This window comes from Ceratotherium simum, chromosome 5, assembly GCF_057802395.1.
Source record: "Ceratotherium simum simum isolate JZ-2026a chromosome 5, ASM5780239v1, whole genome shotgun sequence".
NCBI lineage: Eukaryota > Metazoa > Chordata > Mammalia > Perissodactyla > Rhinocerotidae > Ceratotherium > Ceratotherium simum.
The window spans coordinates 72,856,852-72,876,224 of NC_141904.1; the positions used below are offsets into that span (position 1 = coordinate 72,856,852).

General features: G+C 38.9%; 1 protein-coding gene across 5 annotated transcripts in view; it reads right to left on the bottom strand.

Moving 5' to 3' along the window:
* Positions 1–19,373, bottom strand: part of CNTN3 (contactin 3) — a 330,204-nt gene that overhangs the window by 19,140 nt on the left and 291,691 nt on the right. For 3 of the 5 annotated variants that reach the window (XM_087431352.1, XM_087431354.1, XM_087431355.1), the window contains 6 exons: positions 18,690–18,807; positions 17,678–17,836; positions 17,429–17,578; positions 15,926–15,996; positions 14,720–14,954; positions 12,291–12,406 (listed from right to left, as the gene is read on the bottom strand). In XM_087431352.1, coding sequence (XP_087287478.1) covers positions 12,291–12,406; positions 14,720–14,954; positions 15,926–15,996; positions 17,429–17,578; positions 17,678–17,836; positions 18,690–18,807 — 849 coding nt within the window. Of the gene's footprint in view, positions 1–128; positions 1,162–12,290; positions 12,407–14,719; positions 14,955–15,925; positions 15,997–17,428; positions 17,579–17,677; positions 17,837–18,689; positions 18,808–19,373 lie in introns of those variants that run through there. The other 2 variants (XM_087431356.1, XM_087431353.1) reach the window with 2 other exon arrangements.

Here is a 19,373-nt window from a genome sequence, read left to right on the forward strand (position 1 = left end):
GTGTGTTTGTGTCTTAGTCCTTAACAAAAAAGTTTAAAAAGTAAAAAAAAAAAAGGTTTTAAAAATAGAAAAAGCCTATGGAATAAAGATATAAAGAAAGAAAATATTTTTGTACAGTTGTACAATGTGTTTGCGTTTTAAGCTAAGTGTTATAGAAGAGTCAAAAAGTTAAAAAAAATTTAAAAGTTTATAAAGTAAAAAAGCTACAGTAAGCTAAGGTTAATTTATTACTGAAGAAAAGTATTTTTTATAAATTTAGTGTAGCCTAAGTGTACAGTGTTGATAAAGTCTACAGTAGCGACAGTGATGTCCTAGCACTTCACACTCACTCACCACTCACTGAGCAGCCTCCAGTGCTGCAAGCCCCCTTCATGGTAAATGCCCCATACAGGTGCACCGTTTCTTATTTTTTATACCCTATTTTTACTGTACCTTTTCTGTGTTTAGATATGTTTATACGCAAATACTTATCATTGTGTTACAATTGCCTACAGTATTCAGTTCAGTAACATGAGGTACAAGTTTGTAGCCTAGGAGTAACAGGGTATACCCCACAGCCTAGGTGTGTAGGAGGCTATATCATCTAGGTTTGTCTAAGTACACGCTATGATTTTCATACAATAACGAAATCGCCTAACGATGCATTTCTCAGAATGTATCCCTGCCATTAAATGACGCGACTGTACCTTAAGTGATTGCCGTTAAAATGGGCACTGCGATTTATTTATTTCATCATTTATTCAACAGATATTTATTAAGGACCAACTATGGTGTGAGGTGCTGCATTAGGCTCTGTGCCACAGAGGTCAAAGAAAAGGGACTCTAGAAGGAGACACATAATAAACAAGTACACAAATAAATCAGATAAATTCAGGGAGTAAGTGCTAAATACTACTAGACCATAGCCTTATAAATGGGAAAATGAAGGAGAAATCTGCATATCTAACAGAGTGAGCTGCTCCCCCTTCTCAGACCCTAATCATCCAGGCCCAAGCTCAACTCCAGAATGCTGGTAGCTATGCTTAAGCTCCCCTGGATGGTGCAGATTCTTTCTGTGAAGAAAGCGAGCTGTCAGGGAAAAGACCATCAAAAAGCCAGCTGGCCACTGGATTGTCCTACAGCGATGGCCAAGCGTCAACAAGCCCACCTGTGCATGCAGAGCTGGAAGAGAAAAGGAAGGCAGGTAACATGGTTAAATATAAGTATATATTAAAATGTTTTATTTGTATTTCATTACTCTCAATTGTGCAAAATGATCTGAGACTTCTTATACAGGTATACACATACATAGTAAAAAAATATAAAGAGTTAATGAGAATATTTGATAAAAAAAGAAACAAAGGTAGAAAAACTACAACAAAAAAATACTTGTTCCCTGACTACCTCCAATGTATGTTATAAAGTTCTGCCATGCTTTGCGAGAAAGTCTATATTGTTCATAAAGTAAAAACAGATACAAGATCAACAACAGCAACAAAACAACCAAACAAATGGCTCACGGAAGGTACAACTGTTCCTCATGTTGAGACCAGATATTACCATTTGACCACCTAAAGCAGGGGCCAGACACTTAAATAATTTGTAAAGCAGACTGAGTATATATTTTTTACTTTCATAAGGAAATATGCACTCTCCTGTCTTTCTTGCAATATATGCCTTTTTTTGTCTGACTTTTATTTTTCTATTCTTAATAGCAAAATATGAAAACAGGAAACCATTTCTTAAATTTGTGTAAGTAAACAGCTGTTTGAGCCCAATGGAAATGGCATTCGATCCTTAGCCATCAGAGTTGTGAAGACAATAAAGACTGTGGGGACTGTGGCAAAGGACAGCCAAGCTCCATCTTAGTGATGCAGCCTCTACTTAGCTCTGGTTGAGTGGGGAAGGTGGACCCAGTGTTTACAGGGCTGTTTGTTTTTTTTAAGAAAGCAGAAACCTTGATTTTAATGTGAAATACCCCAAATTTTGAGTTGGCTCCATTTTTTTAAAGACAATGTGTGGGCCAAACAAAATATGTTTATGGGCTGCAGAGGGTAATCGGTTTCAGTCCTCTGAGAAAAATACACTAGAAGTTACTGTTTTTTTAAAAAAATGAGTAACTATAAAATTCTCTCTTTAAAAAAATTAGTAGCAGGGCCCGGCCCCATGGCTTAGCAGTTAAGTGCGTGCGCTCCACTACTGGTGGCCCAGGTTCGGATCCTGGGCACGCACCGACACACTGCTTGTTGGGCCATGCTGAGGCCGCGTCCCACATAGAGCAACCAGAAGGATGTGCAACTATGACATACAACTATCTACTGGGGCTTTGGGGAGAAAAAGGGGAAAAAAGGAGGAAGATTGGCAATAGATGTTGGCTCAGGGCCAGTCTTCCTCAGCAAAAAAAAGAGGAGGATTGGCATGGATGTTAGCTCAGGGATGATCTTCCTCAAAAAAAAAAAAAAATTAGTAGCAAAGTATAAACCTTAGGTTTTTCAATAATGATCCTAAGTTAGCACACTAATATTCTATCAAATCAATGTTTTCCTTATATGTGTGTGTATATGTGTGTATATGTGGGTGTGTATGTGTGTGTGTATATATATGTGTGTATGTGTGTGCATGTATATTTATATATATTTACATTTACATATAGGGTCTCTTAAATTCATGCAAAACGCTGTGTTCATGTATGTGTGTATATGTACTTTTCTTGGAAAAGAGTTAGTTTTTATAACAACCTCAAAAGGAGGATGTGATCCCAAATGATTAGGACTAAAGGGAATACACAGTTTCTACAGCTTTAAAGCATCAAATTAACACTAAAACTTGATGGTGACATTTTAGCAAAAAAAAAAAAAAAAAATCCATATATCTGACAGCCCCATTTACCGTTATAAAAGAAATCCACATAGATTTTATTCATTAATTAAAGATAACATGCCAAATTGTCTTTTATAAAGCCACAGCCACGCAAATTGTTAAGGATACTAAAAACTCATATACATTCTAAATTCACCAATTGTAAATACGGCAGGTATTGGTAAGTCTAGATGACTCCAAAATGATAAGACACTTTTCCTGCCCTTGAAAGCATTGTCTAGCTATTAACTTAGAATGACACATAATCAATAATTATAATAAAACATCATAGACAGCCTGAAAACTTGTGGCCTGGGATATAGATTGGGGGAAAAAATTACATAATTATGAGCTATAATAATCCTCCCTTAACAGATGGGAAAGAAGACGCAGGGAGGAATAAAGTAACTTCAGCAGGATCATCCTGTTATACAGGCTGGTCTCTTGTTAGGTTCCAATCCATGGGCCGGCCATTCTTTTTCTATGTCAAATTACCTCAATATAAGTTGCTTAATAAACTGTTCCTTAGGAGACTGATTTAAAGAAGAAATAAAAATAATTTTCAATTGGCATAGGGAATATCTTTTATAAACTCATCTATAGGAAGTACTTGAAAGTTCTTGATGGCAGTATGTTACTAAATCACTTTAACCAATCTCCATGTATCAGAATGAGAGATTTTACTTTTGGATCTCAGTTGCTGACAGGTATTAGAAACACTTAAACATAGAGAAAATTTGTGCCAAATTTGAACATGATATAAGTTAGAATTGATTATATAATCTTAAATAGCTTTACCTAAAAAACTGAATAAATATGCATATAACCAAAACATAAAGAAACAAAGCAGTGACATTAATATTCCCAATTTTCTATAAGTAGCTAATAAATTATGTTCTATAAAATTTAGCTCAAAAATATTTATAGAAGAATACATTTTTTAAAAAAGAGGGGGGACCGGTCCCGTGGCTTAGTGGTTAAGTGCGCACGCTCTGCTACTGGCGGCCCGGGTTCAGATCCTGGGCGCGCACCGACGCACCGCTTCTCCGGCCATGCTGAGGCCGCGTCCCACACACAGCAACTAGAAGGATGTGCAACTATGACATACAACTATCTACTGGGGCTTTGGGGGAAAAAAAAAAAGGAGGAGGATTGGCAATAGATGTTAGCTCAGAGCTGGTCTTCTTCAGCAAAAAGAGGAGGGTTAGCATGGATGTTAGCTCAGGGCTGATCTTCCTCACAAAAAAAAAAAAAAAGAGGGAAAAGTCAAGAATGAAATAAAGACAAAGACCCCATTTTTCCTCTGAGTTGTGTCCTGGGTTTAAATGGTAAAAGTTCTACACCTGAGAGAACAGAATATAACTTCAAGCTAATTTGGATTTTATAGGCACAACCACAATACAGGGATGAAGAAAGGAAAAGTGTACAGGATGAAGGAACAAACTCTGGAAATACAATTGTGCAGAAGTTAATAGAATATTGACAGAACATAAAGGTAGCATCTACAAAAGATGAGCAGAGAGGCAAATATTACAAAGCACATGAAGAATCCCGCTAACAAGAAAGTCAGTCAGCAGACTCAACCAGTGGGAGACTAGCTACCATACACGGATCAGAAATGGATCTTAAAATAAGTTTGTTTAAAATGTCCAAATTTACTAAAGAAGGGACTAAATATATAATGCAATAATAGGAGATTGGGCAAATCTGAAAAATATCAAGGTGAAGTCCCACACCTGAAAAATACAACATTAAAAAATAAGATCAGTGATGGAATTAGCCTTCCACCTTCTGAAGACTAGAAGGGAGAAGAGAGAATCATTAAATCCAGAACATGGAGAAAGAAATAAAAATTATGAAAGCAAAGTTAGAAGACACTGAGGAGAAAATGATGTTCCAACCAGATTTCCAGAAAGAGAGATTAAAGAAAAGGCAGAAATAAAAGAGAACATGTCTGAGAATTTTCCAGAACTGAAGAAACAGGAATTTTCATGTTGTAAATTCACTCAGAATTTAGTGGGCTAAAAATAAAAGGCAAATCCACTCCAAAGGAGAGGATGATTAAGACTGAATTGTGGCTCTCAATGTCTTTTCATCACTATATGCCTGAGAGATACAGGTCACCCTCCTGAATAGTTGTGAGTCGCTGTGCGTTGGTTTTGCAAGTGCAGAGTGTGCACCTATAGAGGGAATCAACTGCCTTTCTTGGCACAGCAGATGCTAAGGTGGAGTCACACCTGAGGCAGGGTCTGTCTTGGTCATCACCATAGCCCTACCACTCAGCAAAGCCTGCACATACTGAGCCCTCAATATTGTTGAATTCGTGAATGGCTTGAACAAATGCAGTCTAAAAATGGCTCCCCGCTTCCCACCACAGATATTCACTGTGACATAGTAAGAAATATATACAGTAGTCCCCCATTATCTGCAGGGGATATGTTCCAAGACTCCCAGTGGATGTCTGAAATGGAGGATATTACCAAACTGTATATATATTATGTTTTTTCCTATGCATACATACTTGACGAGAGAGTTTAATTTATAAATTAGGCACAGTAAGAGATTAACAACAATAATAATTAAATAGAACAATTATACCAGTATACTGTAATAAAAGTTACTGCGGATCTTAGCAACCTCAGCGTACAATATCTTTTCTTTCCTTATTAAGTGGAGAACTTTCCCCTTTTCCCTTACAGGAAGCACTCACGGCTTCTCTCTGGCATGTCCCAATCGCCAGCATCACTACTCTTGCACTTTGGGACCATTACTAAGCATACAGTGGATACACTGGACAAAGGGATGATTCACGTCCCGGCAGAACGTGGAAAGATTTCATCAAGCTACTCAGAACAGCACAGCAATTTAAAACTTATGAATTGTTTATTTCTGGAATTTTCCATTTAATATTTTTGGACTGTGGAGGACTGCTGTTGACCTCAGGTAATTGAAACTGTGGAAAGCAAAACTGCCTATGAGGGAGGACTACTGTATTTGGTCTCTGCCCTGATTTCCTGGCGCAAATCTCCTAAACGCTTGGGAATCTCTGAAGTGATGTGTCTTCTTGTATGTATGCTAACGAGATTTCTTGTGGCTGGGGGCTCCTATATAGCACCAGGATGGAGGCTAGTTGCCAGGGGAACCAACCAAGCTATTAGAGGGTTGTAACTTTCAGCCCCACCTCCTGACAAGGGGCTGGAGGGTGAGTTAATTAGTTTAACTAATGGCCAATGATTTAATCAACATGCCTATGTGATGAAGCCTCCATAAAAAAATCCTAACTGAAGGGGTTAGGAGAGCTTATGGGTTGGTGAAGACATGGAGGTGCTAGTAGGATGAAGTGCCTGGAGAGGGCATGGAAGCTCTGCATCCCCTCCCATACACCTTGCCATGTTCATCTCTTCCATTGGGCTAATCTTGAATTGTATCCCTCATAAGAAATGGATAACAGGAAGTAAAGCGCTTTCCTGAGTTTTGTGAGCCATTCTAGCAAGTTATCAAACCCAGGGGTCCTGGGAACCCCTGTTTTATAGCCAGTCGATCAGAAGTATGGGAGGCCTGGACTTGTGATTGGCATCTGAGGTGTGTGTGTAGGGGGGTGGGTAGCCTTGTGGGACTGAGCGCTTAACATGTGGGATCTGATGCTAACTCCAGGTAGATTGTGTCAGAATTGAATTGAATTGTAGGATACCCAGCTAGTGTCGGAGAATTGGTCAGTATAGAGAAAACACCCTACATATTCGGTGTCAGAAGTGTTTTGTGTATAGAGTAGAGAGGAAGAAATTCTTTTTTCCTTTTATTCACCAAGTTAAGTACTCAAGTCCTGATATTCTATGTGTCTATAAAACACTGGAACTCCAATTTCTTGATGAGATAATACAATTTTTTGTCCAGAACCATAAAACCATTTCAGGAGCCAAAATATTTTTTCTGGGTAAGTAAAGAGAAACCAATTTGAGCAATGTCAGGATTTAAAATGCTATCTCTATTTCTACAAGAAATTTGGTATTCCAAAAACTAATGTCCCTGCTGTGAGGAGTCCTTAATATTACTGCATCGGAAATTTCACTTAATTTAAACTTAAAAGGAAATGCAGTTTACAAAAATAATGTATTGAAAAATGGCACCTTTTTTAGCCATTAAAGTACAGGTATTAAGTCAGAAACGTTATTTTAATAGACTAAAATAATTTTGTTTGTACTTATAGATTTTCAGAGAGACAAATATTTCAACTTAGCTGCTAGACTAAACACATTTAAATAAATATCAGGCAGGCAAAACTGCATTCAATGGGGTTTCCGAAGACAAATCCAGATCTATCTTGATCTCTTCTTTACTCAGCTTTCAGTCCCAGGAGGGCTGACCCATATGAACTACATGTCAGGCTCCCTTGCCCTCTGGCTTCTCACTGAATTTGGTCAATAGAAGGCAGGAGATGGGAGGGTGGGAGGAGAGAGAGGCGGGGTATTTACTCCCCGGATCCCTCACTGCTGAACCACAGTTTGCTAGGGACTATCTTTGCCTAAGAAAGAACACTGCTCCATTCGGGAAATCCTCACTCACACACACAGTTACTGCTCTCTCCAGCATAACAAAACCTTCCACTAACTCCAGAAGTCTGCATTTTATTCACTCGAATTTTTGCCTGCTTTCTATTTATTTAAATGTGTCTGGCTTGTTTCTATCCAATTTTCCTATGTACATGTGACTCGTTCTAAAGTAAAGTTAATTCTTTGCCTGCTAGTAGGGAATTAGACCCAATGTATATGTCTTCTTTTCCAGTAGAATTTTCATCTTCTCAAAAAAGTACTCAAATATTTGACATCTTTTTCCATTCTAATTAAAATGTTAGAAACTAAACACATTCTGTACAGCTGTTTAGAACAGGAGGCTGGAGGAAGATACCAGTGAAGTTTTAGTTTGGTATTCTGCACACATTTTTAGTTACATTCCTCTGCCAAATATTTTTTTAAAAATCTACTAGGTTCCTCAAAAACATGCTACTGTGTATTATTTCACAAGTACAGACTTTTGTTTCAATCACTTATCAAGGTCAATCTCCCAAGTGTTATTCTTTAAGACACAAAATGACTTTAAAGAAATTGATTGTATATACCATGCTAGAACTTGGGAGCTTTTGCTCCTCAGGCACCCACTGCCCATGAACTTAAAGGCTTCTGCAACCTCTTTATCATGTCTGTATCTCTTGTTCCTATCCAAAAGGCACAGAAAAAGATCTGAGCGTGAGTGTCATGGCTTAGCAGATGAAATAAATTGGAGCCCAGGGAAATGAGCTCCTCCACTGTTACTTGGTCAAATCAGAAAGAAAATGAGTCTAGATGCTAATGATGATGTGTGCTCAGCATGCCACATGGCACATGATCAACCCTCACTGAGATGAGAGAAAAGCCGGAGCTATTAACAATTTTAAAGCCATACTGGGGAAATTGCAACCCAGAAAGTTAGCCATATGACTGGTAATTAAATACTCTGCTAAGTCATTTATTTTTCCAGGTTAGTGTTTAAATCATGACTGAAACTATGAAAATACATATTTTTATCTTGGTATGATTATATAAATTATTTCTTAAGATTTCCCCAATTAGGACATCTTTCTCTTAGCTTTTTTCTTTCTCTTCATACCGACCAAGCACTCGGGCAAGAAATTTTCACTAGATATTTCCTTTCAAGACTGTATACGTGCTCCATTTGGATGGTAGGCTTGCCACTCTTTACACAGATAGGCAAGATGCAATGCCTTCCAACCCACAACTAATTTCAATAAAAGTCCCATTTGCTAACCGCCCTCTCATCTTTTTGCCTCCCACCCTAACGGCAAGACCAGCAGGAAGAGAAACAACAGCCACTGAGTCACACACTCACTGGTTTTAAAATTTTTCCTTCCGATGAAATCTTATCCCAATGCCCAATATGCAAAACAGAGAAAAGTGGAAGCCCCAAAAGTCTCTTTGGGCCATTTTGACAATGGCTGCTTTATCTCATTTAATTCTCTAACGATGCCGTTGAGTTATTTACTATTATCTTTATTTTAACTGAACCTTGGAGAACTTGAGTAACTTGCTCATGGCCACACAGCAGTAAGCCAGTGGAGCCAAAATTGTATTTATTCAATCAACACATATTTTTGCATGCCTCTCGGGTACCAGACAGGATTCTTGGCACTTGGCGTACATCAGTGAACAAACAGGCAGGGTTCCCTGTCCCTGTGAAGGTTATATTCTATCCTAGAGGATCTGCATGCAGGTTTGTCTAATTCTAAAATCCTGTGAACTTAACGAGATACTCTGCTGGCTCTACTAGGATTCTTTGGTTTTTCTCACTCATTCAATCAACCTCTCTTTCCTGGTATGGCCAACAGTGGTATAATTCCACTTTCTGATACAATAGACTTATCTGGATGACTCCTTATCAGCTTAAATTTATATATTCTAAAATCAACATCTACCTGCCCCCACGCTGTCAATGTTTGCCAGCAACTGCTAACATTCCTGTGGTGCTTGGAAGCCCACAAAGCCATTTATATACATTTTCCTGGGTATTTCTCTTAACGATTTCACAAGCTACAACCAGGTCAAGAATTATGATCTTGTCATGTGGTTTGTAAAGGGTAAAGTTATTAATGGGGGATGCGCATCTTAGTCTACTGTCTGAGGAGTGCAAAATGTGTTCATTTATTTTCTTTAAGTAAATTTGATTTAACATTGAATTCCATATCCTGTTCAGCTAATGGGAAATTCAACTTCAATCACTCCTGGGGCTCCCTTCCCAAAGCCTTGCCAAGATAATTTACTGTTATTACATTGATTTGATCCCTTTAGCCCAAGCACTTCTGAGCCATGCTTGGGTAATGGGAAATCATCGCTGAGTGTGGGAAACACAGCTGATCCCTTCTGTGGTCTTGCCACCAACCTGGGCACTGCCAGGTAGAAAGCTATGGGCTCCACGAGATTTTGTAAGTCTCAGACCTTTATTTCTTCCACGGTCACCTGAAATTTCTCCTGTATTTTTTTCTCAGTGGCATTTTTTCTCTTTTCACCCTCCAGAATACATAGAACAATCTCCTTAATGGCTTGAGCTTTGGAAACAAAGCTAGGAAGGAAGGGATCTTGCAGACAACTCCTCTTGATAGCTGTCACAAACTCTCTTGAGGCAAAGGAGCTTACAGTTGAGGAATTGCTTGAGAATATTTACTAGGGAGAAATCTATAAATTAATATCTCAAAAATGCTTCTGAGATATGGCTTGCACTTACCGATTGCTTATTATTCTGAGCCAGAAACTGAGAAGCACATTAAATGTCTAATCTCGTTCAATCCTCTCAAAATCCTAATGAGGTTAGGTTTATTATTGTCCCCATTCTGCAGGTGAGGAAAATGAGGATCAAAATGTTAATGTAACTTTTCCAGCACAGGCAGTGAGTGGCAGAGTTGACATCTGGCACAGATTTGACCTCAGAACTACGCTCCTTTACATCTGTGCTCCCCATCCCACTTACCTTTCCTGTCAACGCCATTTCTCTAATCACTGGGGAGCTACTATTGGTTGCCCACCGTCTGTCTTTCATTGCTTACATTCACTGTCATGGAATTAAAAGAATTTTCCATCCAAATGTTCCTGGGTTCTTTTAAGATGCTGATCAAGTTGCTCTGCTGCATTTATGTGGTGTTTTATTTCTTCAATCTCACTTTCCTTTCCTTAAATCTGGGCAGCTCTGTCTCTGATCAAGTCTCTCTGTGCCAAAACCAGTGTTTCCTATATTTAAGTGTGCAAGAAGATGTTTCCATGTGGATAGTTACTGAAAATGTACATTAACAAGACCTACTCCTAGATGTTTGTGTTCAGAGGATCCAGGGAGGGTCCTGGTAATTCTGGTGAAGGTGGTCCATGGTGCATGCTGTGAGCATCACTGCTCTAGCCTATCCTTTCTCTACTTTATCATTAATATTTTTTTCTAGTCAATGCTTGTTTGGTTACAAGGAACAGAAACTCTCTCAAGTTCAAACATAAAGGGAGTTTACTGAAAAGGACGGCAAGGTGATATTCTGAAAAAGAATACAGCCAGGCCACTAGAGAACTGGACAACTCTCAAAGAACTATTCTATTTCGTTCTCTTTAAGGCTCCATGGGTCCTTGTCTCCTCCATTCTCTAGGGTTGCATGGGAGTATGTCTGCTCCATCTCAGCTCTGCAGACCAGCTTTGTCCTGCTTGCCCATGGCCTTAGCTTGAGAAGTCTGAACTGAGTCCCAAATTTGACATATCACTGCCTTACACTCACGAATTACAATCTCTATCCTGCTTACTTCACACATCAAACAAGAATCTGACTAGCTCAGCTTAACTATCCATCGGTTCGTTGCCTTTGATCAAGTGGCCTCCCTGGTGCAACTGTTTGAGGTTATGTTGGCAAGTGCAGGGGGTATACAGCCCTGTTTTGCAAACGTACCCGTGGAAGCCTCCCACTGAATCAGGAGTTACAAGCATGAGAGACGGTTCCTAAAAAGATGGCTGTGGCTGGGGATGAAATCACAACTATGACTACTACAAAATCACTGCCAGAGAAATCTTCTTAAGACTTCTATCTTGCAGTTCTAAGCTCAGCTGCTCCCAGTTCTCGCTAACTAAGTATGGGGCCCAGTCCAAATGGTTCTTTTTAACATTCAAAGCCCTCTGTGACGTGGCCCTTCTGTACCTTTCTGCATTCACCTCTCCTACAGGAAACTTCTTCTGCAGGTGGGCCTCTACTCCTTCTGCTCCTCCAATGTGCCATGCTCAATCTGGAACGTTTGCCACTTTCTCCACATTTACTTAACTTTTCCTTTAAAGTCTTGTTAAGCCTTACTACCCTTATGAAACCTTTCAAGATCGCTCATCCTTTTTAACCATTCAAACATTTTCTGTTTGAGCTATTCTGACCTTCATTACATTTGGTCTAATGTTATCCTCTGTTTCAGATCTTTCATCTTATTTCGCCAAAGAGAGTTCTTTGAAGGCAAGAATTATATTACAGACAGCTGTCTTCTCTAGAGCCTAGAAGAGAGTCACACAATGTAACAAGGTCACCAAGAAAGTACCACGAAGAGCTGGAGGAAAGCAATTTCCGACTGGCATAAATATCCTAAGAACTTAAATACTGCAGTTCAATCTCACTCTTATTTTTTAGTCAATCCATCTAAAAGATTTGGCCCATATGATACATGATTTCCTTTCATGTTATTATTTTTTCTTTTCTATCCCAACTAAAGTTATTTTCATTCAACTTGTGGGGTTAAATTCAATATCTATTGATAATCACATGGGACAACGTGCTAGCAAAATTTCAACAAAAGCTAACATGTCACTGTTAAAAAGAATTTAAATGAAAGGAGACAAGGTACCACGGCAACATACATACATGAGCCATTTAATAGCTAATTAATTTTAAAAGAAATTACCTCATAGCCAAGTAAATGTCCATTGCTCAACTTCCAAGGAACGGCGTTCCATGACACTTCAATTTCTGAGGAGGATAGGCTCTTTGCAGCAACTTGAGATGGAGCTACTGTAGGCTCTGTTTGGGAACAGAAAGTGAAATATAATCACCATTTTGGTGGTTAATTTAAAAATCTAGTGAACTTCTTTTTTAAAAAAGCACTTTACGTATTTGAAAATATTATAAAATATCCTATAAAAACATTTGAAAACATGAACCATGTCTTGGTCAGTTTCCATTTCTTAGGAATAGATGGCATCAGAGCCACAGGCTTTCCTTGCTGAACAGCCATGGCAATTTGTACTTTACTCTCTTGCATTTCTTCTTGGCATCTTACTTTTCATCCTTTCTTTCTCTTTGTTCTCTCTGTCCTATCATTATTTCTCTCTCCTTCATCCCACAGCTCCTGTTTGGGAACTCTTGTGCCCACAAATACTACTTATTTGTATAAACTACTGTTAAACTACTACTTTATTTTTTTGTCTTGCCAAACAAAGTCAAGCTCTACAGAGCTCATTTATTCAACAAGCATTTAGGGAGTGCCTTCTCCAGCCCAGGCCCATAACAGGAGCACACTTAAACGAGATGGAGCAACTTCCAGGGGTTTACCCTTTTGAGGGAGTAGACGGACACGCACAGAGCTTATTACAACAGTAAAAGGATCCCTTTGTAACAGACAACTCTTGGGGCTTTATGAGGCTCACAGTGATTCTTTAGGGCATAGCTCTGAGCAGGAATGCCCCCTCCCCCAATACCCATTTCTGACCCTGCTCCCGGCCACGGCTGATTGATACTGAGAAAGATTCTTGGTCCAAGGATGAGCCTCTTAGATTTTCTCTCCTGAGAATCTGAAACTTAGTTTGGAGAGACGAGGAGTACTTGGGGCCAGCCTATCTAGTCCTGGCGCCCCAGAGAGGCAGACCAGTTTCTGAGGCCCCAGAGCTTCTCTGATTAAGGCTCTTCATGAGGTTTGCTGTTTAACTCTCCCTTAGATTCAAAGAGGTCCTAGTATATTTCCAATAAATCCCTTGCTTTTTTCATAGACAAGTCGAATTCACTTCTGATGTTTGGAACAGAAAGACCTTTCATCAACTCACTAGCGGTGACAAAAATGGGAACAGGAGAAGGAAGGTGCAGGAGACAAGGAGGGTATAAGGCTGTGGCTGTCCCTCCCATCCAAAGGCCAGCTCTTCTGGTCCAGGATGCACAGGTAGGCAGTGCCCAAAGAAACCCTGGTTAATTGCCATCACTCCCCAGATCCCTGACCTGCCGCTGTAACGAAAATCCTTGGTATCTTGGCAATGAGATCTGGCTACGAATATTAAAAGCTCTTTCTTTTGCAAAGATTTTTATAATACCTGTTTGTTCTCTCAGAACTCAGTGGAAAAATAGAGGACACAAATAGGAGACGAGGAAAAATTGAGTCTACTTATTATTTTTAGGAATAACCACTGTGGGCCACTTTTTGCAATTTACTGCAAGGTCTGGAGGTAGAGGAGATACTGTGAAGTCACATTTCATGAGTTCAGAACGGTTAAGAGCAAAGACCCTGGGTTAAAATACTAGCTCAGTAAGCCTCTATGGATTGTGGCAAGTTTATCAACTTCTTTCATCAAACTTCCATTTTCTCGTGTAAATGGGGAATAATAATATTACCTACATGTGATTCCTCCTTAGAAAATTCATATTAGGTGATGTCTGGCAGATGGCAAGCATTTATACATGTTAGCTCCTGTCATTCTTATTAGGAAGAACCACATGAGACAGCCAATAATTACCAGCTTTTGACCTATAAAATGGCAATTTCATATGATGCTCCTAACATTATTATTGTTTTCTAAAGAAGTGCAATATCTGAGGCAGGTATAAAAGCAAGGCAGAGAAATGGAATGGAGCCAGAGTGGAGTATGTATGACTCTACACCAGCTGGAACTGGTGAAACATATCCTTCAAATCCACACATTCCACACCTCCGGAATGTTAAAATTCTGGTTCTCCTCCTCCATCCTCCTAATATCATTTTCTCAGGCCATAAGAATCATTATAAAACTTGAGGCTAGAGCACTTTCAGGAGAATATCTTATTCTTACCCCAAGAAGAAGAAAGCTGTAGAAGACTGTGCTATTCCCTGCTTCACAAGCTAGAACTTAGGATGTATTCCTCATAAAAAGATTTTTAACCAGTTGTTACATCCTCTAACTATCCTTGAGTCTCCTACTTCAAGGAGGCATGGTTGATCTTTATTACCAGAACTGGGAATCCAACTATGACTTCAATCATTGTTCTTTTGAAGAAATATATCTGAAGTCACAAAGAACTTCCAAATCAGTTTTTACAGCACAACTGGTTTATTAGGTTGGAACTGATATCTAATCATAATGTTTTCCATACCTTCTTCTGCAGAGAACACTGTTGTCACTGGGCTAAACGGTCCTTCACCTTTGTTATTATAAACACCCACTTTAACTTCATACAGTGAAAATGGCACAATGGTTTCATTCCTAAAGACATATCTTGGGGTATCGGGAGATGTGACCACCGTCTGGATCCAGTTGGTAACTCCAAGAGGACGGAAAGCAACAACATATCCAAAACCTTCACCATTCTGCAATTCTTCAGGGACTGGCTATAAAGGAAAGACATATTAAATCACCCTTACACACAAAGGCGAGGCAAAAATAAATGGAGCTAAAATCCTTAATCTTTGATGGTTTTCATCAAATAATAATCTATATCATATTAAGCAGTTGGATAAAAAAGGAGAAGAAGGTGAGTGGGACTAGTCAGCTGCTTTTAAACAGACATATGCCACTCTTTCATAGCCATCCAGACAATGAACTGGAATGTTCTGAAATTATTAAGATTTTTGAGCATGTTGTAGCCCCAATCTGAGTTCTGAATAATAAGATATACTTTCAGTTGAATATTCTCATTTCTTAAGTCAAATAAAAATCATCTAATCCCTAATGCCGACTTCACGGAAAGAAATTACACATTGATATGATAATTAAGTGCAAAGGAGTAAAAAAAACAACATATTACACTCAAAGCTGTATTTGGATCATGTTAAAAATTCCTATCGACACTCCATCGTGATCTCTTGACTTTTGATTTTTTCATCAACATCTTCAAATAATAGAGACATTCTAGTGCCTTCTGACTTTAAATGTGTTAATTAAATTTTTTCCTAATTATGACATAAAGCAAGAGCTGAAACAATGGCCAGGAAGCAAGCACTTGCTGGAATAAGTGGCATCATCAGTGGGTGTGCAGCTGCAGGTAAAGCCGTGAGGGCAGCTTGAGAGTAACCAGCCAGGATTTGGCTCTCACTCCTGCGCTTACCGGCCAGATGACCTTGGGCAAATTGTTTAATATCTCTACACCTAGTGTTTTCATCTATAAAATGTTGCAAGGATTAAATGAAAAAAAAATATATGCAAAATGCTAGGAGCAGTGATAAGCACAGAGTGAGCATGCAAAAATATTAGCTCCTAGTACTACCACCACCACGAGCAGCACCACCAGTACCATCCAGGAGGCGACGAGGATTGGGGAAGAGCATCACCCTGAGGGGGAAGATGCTGCCCAGACACTTACATCCCAGGTTATCACCAGTTCAGACCGGCTTCCACCTCCTCCACTGACTTCAGAAGGAGGCACTTCTGGAACTGTGTAGGTCAGAAAGAGAGAAATGAAACCCTATTTGCATTTGGTAACACTTATCTGAAAGAAGACTCAGTATGTTGCTTATTTTTAACATTTGAAATAATTTGAGCATCAGCACATTATACATATATGTCTGTATGTGTGCGTGTATTGGGGAGATGATGAAATCATTTATATTTGCATGAAATTATCAAAAATTCAAAATCTCTCAAACAGTAAGGAAAAAAACGACACAGTATGAAGGTTAATAAAACAAGGAAAAGTGATTCACCGGAGATGATAGAAAATCAATCCAGCATGAGCATTTAACTTGTGACTATTCCAAGTGGAGATATAATTCTCAGGACAACATTGGCTTTACATAAAAATGACCTAGACTCAAATCCTCTAATCTTGTTATGAGATATTCTTTATAATCCTCACACAGGCATCAGATTTCTCACTTACATTGAGAACTCTATGCTTAGTAAGTTTTATGACACAACTAAAATATAAGTTCCCTGAAAGCCGGTCTTTGTTCACAGCTGTATCCACCGTAGCCAGACAGTGCTTAGCACATAGTAGATACTCTGCAAATATATGTTGTGTGATAAATGAACAGAGCACCAAGACAGACGCGGTTCCCTGATTTCTCATAATACCTGGCATAAATATTATATACATTGTCCTGAGTAAAACAGTATCATTAAAATTACTGAAATGTATTCCATGACTCCTATCTTGGCTTGGTTCCTAAAGTGATATGATAGCTATATTTCAAACATTATTTTAGCTAATATTAATTAATATTACAGATTCTGAAAAGGAAAGTCTTTAGATCCTCTCAGATGTCTCAATAATGTAATACTATGTACACTTTCTAATTTTCAGTTTTAAGGTTAGGATAGTTTTAGAATTATAAAAATAGTCTTATGGTTATACTAATAGTCACCCCACATGGAAAATTTTAATGATGATCTTCTCTTAATTTAATACTTGAGGAGCCAAAATATACCTATTCATCAAGTGCTTAAGCTCATTCACTGAGCTTGGTGGCAGAATGAGATTTCCTAGCAGCAGAACTCCCAAATGTCATTATCCTACCAATTTGTCAATGCTTGTTATAAATGAAAACAGCACTTCCCCTATTAACAGGGTGACTATGTCAGATAGTAATTATAACCTTAAGTGACAAAAACATATTCACTCGACATGCACTAATGAATGCTGACGATGGACTGAACTCTTGGAAATGTCACACTACATCAGAACCACTTACATGTGTGTCTTTTGACAAACGCCATATGGCCGGTTCTGCCATTAGACAGGTCAGATAATTGTGACAATGGATTATTGAGGCTGATCCCCTGCTGGCCTGAGACCAAGCCAAGGGAAATGGAAATACACACCCAGGGAAACCTATTAACCCATTACTCAGAAAACAAAAACACTAACCTGCCTCTTCAGTTCTTACTTTTTCTGAGGGTAAACTGGGCTCTCCACCTCCAATTTTGTTACTGGCTACAACCCGAAATTCATATTCCACCCACGGATTCAACTCGACTACAGTAGCTGTGTGTGTTTTCCCATCAATGACCTCAGGCACTACAAAGGAATATTTCAGAGAGGTAAGAGTCTGCATGTCTTAGCATTGACTTGAAATACATTTACATGTCCCGATGGCATTTGTCTCTCCTCCGTTACCTGTTGTGGCAGTTTGCCAGCCGACGGAGAAAGGTGTCCTCGCCTGGACAGAATAGGAGATAACTGGGCTACGGTTGTCTGTACCTTCTTTCCAAGAAAGTTGGGCTGTTGTATCTGTAATTTCATCTACCTTCACATTTTCTGGTGGTCCAGGTGAACCTAAGGTAGGCAATAACACAAACGGTGGCTAGCAATTCCATAAATGTCATCCTCTTCTACCAAAGTGAAGACTAACTATGTCACGTGATGACTTTAATACTTCCAATTGATCCCAATTTCAAAAGCACTTAGGGAAAAAAGCCATTTATATGGCAATAAAACTACCACTTTTTTTTCATATTTCTGTTGTTAGAAATTAAATCGGGATGTGAATCAATAATTCCAAAATCGTAATACTCCATGATTGCAAATGACATCTGCTTTTTGAGGCCTCTGTTCAGCAGGATTCCTGCACTTTTCCAAATTCATTGTCCTTTACTTTTGGTGTGATGCCTTTTCCTTTAATCTATTGGTACATCTCTGTAGTTCCTAGTTTGTTATCTAGAGATGTTTTATTCTATGATGCACTCTGGTCATTTTTTCAGCCCAGTAGCAAATCAGTACCTTGGACAGCAGCTCAGATTGGCAGATTTTCTCAGGCATTCTGGATGATCCTGATTCTTTTGGAAGTAGTCACACACACACACACACACACACACACACATTCTATCACTATTCTCTTTCATATTAAACACTATCACTGAATTAATGACATGCTCAACAACACATCAGCTTGGCAGCAGCTGTGGAATGCTTATTACAGTGAGAGCTATTTGAAGAGGAGAATCGAGATTTTTATTTCTTTGAATTAGCACCCATCCTTATTGTCACACCCTCTGGTCTACTGGAGGGAGAATCAAATCAATATTATGACTCGCATGCTCATATGCTATCTTATCATGGTTTTTTCTCCAGTCAGGAATGCTCAGTTAAGATGTGCAATTACAAAACACACTGAGGCATTAATGTTTACCTCTTACTATGAGGTCGGCAGCAGACGAAACACTATCCACCCCTGTTTGCACCATACACACATATTTTCCACTGTGTTTCAACTGAATGTTTCTGATCATTAAATCACCAGATGAACTCTGTTGGAAAACACAGGTAATGAGCACAGTGTTATTTTGAAAACACAAAGAATCTTGAAGGCTGTGACCAACAACACCATTGGGATGAAATCCACATTTAGAGAGAAGACCAACGTGGTACAAGACTGAAGACTGCTACAATGGAACCTTGGAAATAAAAACAAGTTAAAAACCATACATGACTGCAGACATAGATTTCTGTAGCTAAATAAATGACAAGCTTTCCCCTGGGCATTTATGGTTTCAAAAATAAATAAGGGCACAGATTACAGTCTCAGAGTCTATTTATTTCCACTAGGGTGACACCTCTTTTTATATCCACTGCTCAGCACCAGCTCAACTCTTTTCTCTGGTTCCAACCTCTTTGCAATTATCTGCCTGAGAAGAAGAGGGAAGCATTTAGGTATCTGGTGGGAGATAAATGCAGCACTACAAGGGATTACCACGGTTGAAACACTTTTCTAAACACGTTGGAGCTTAAAAAGCCTAAGGCCGTTTAATTCCTTCACTACCAAATTTAGGGACAGTCAGTATGAACTCCTCAATCAGAAGAAATTAAAACATTT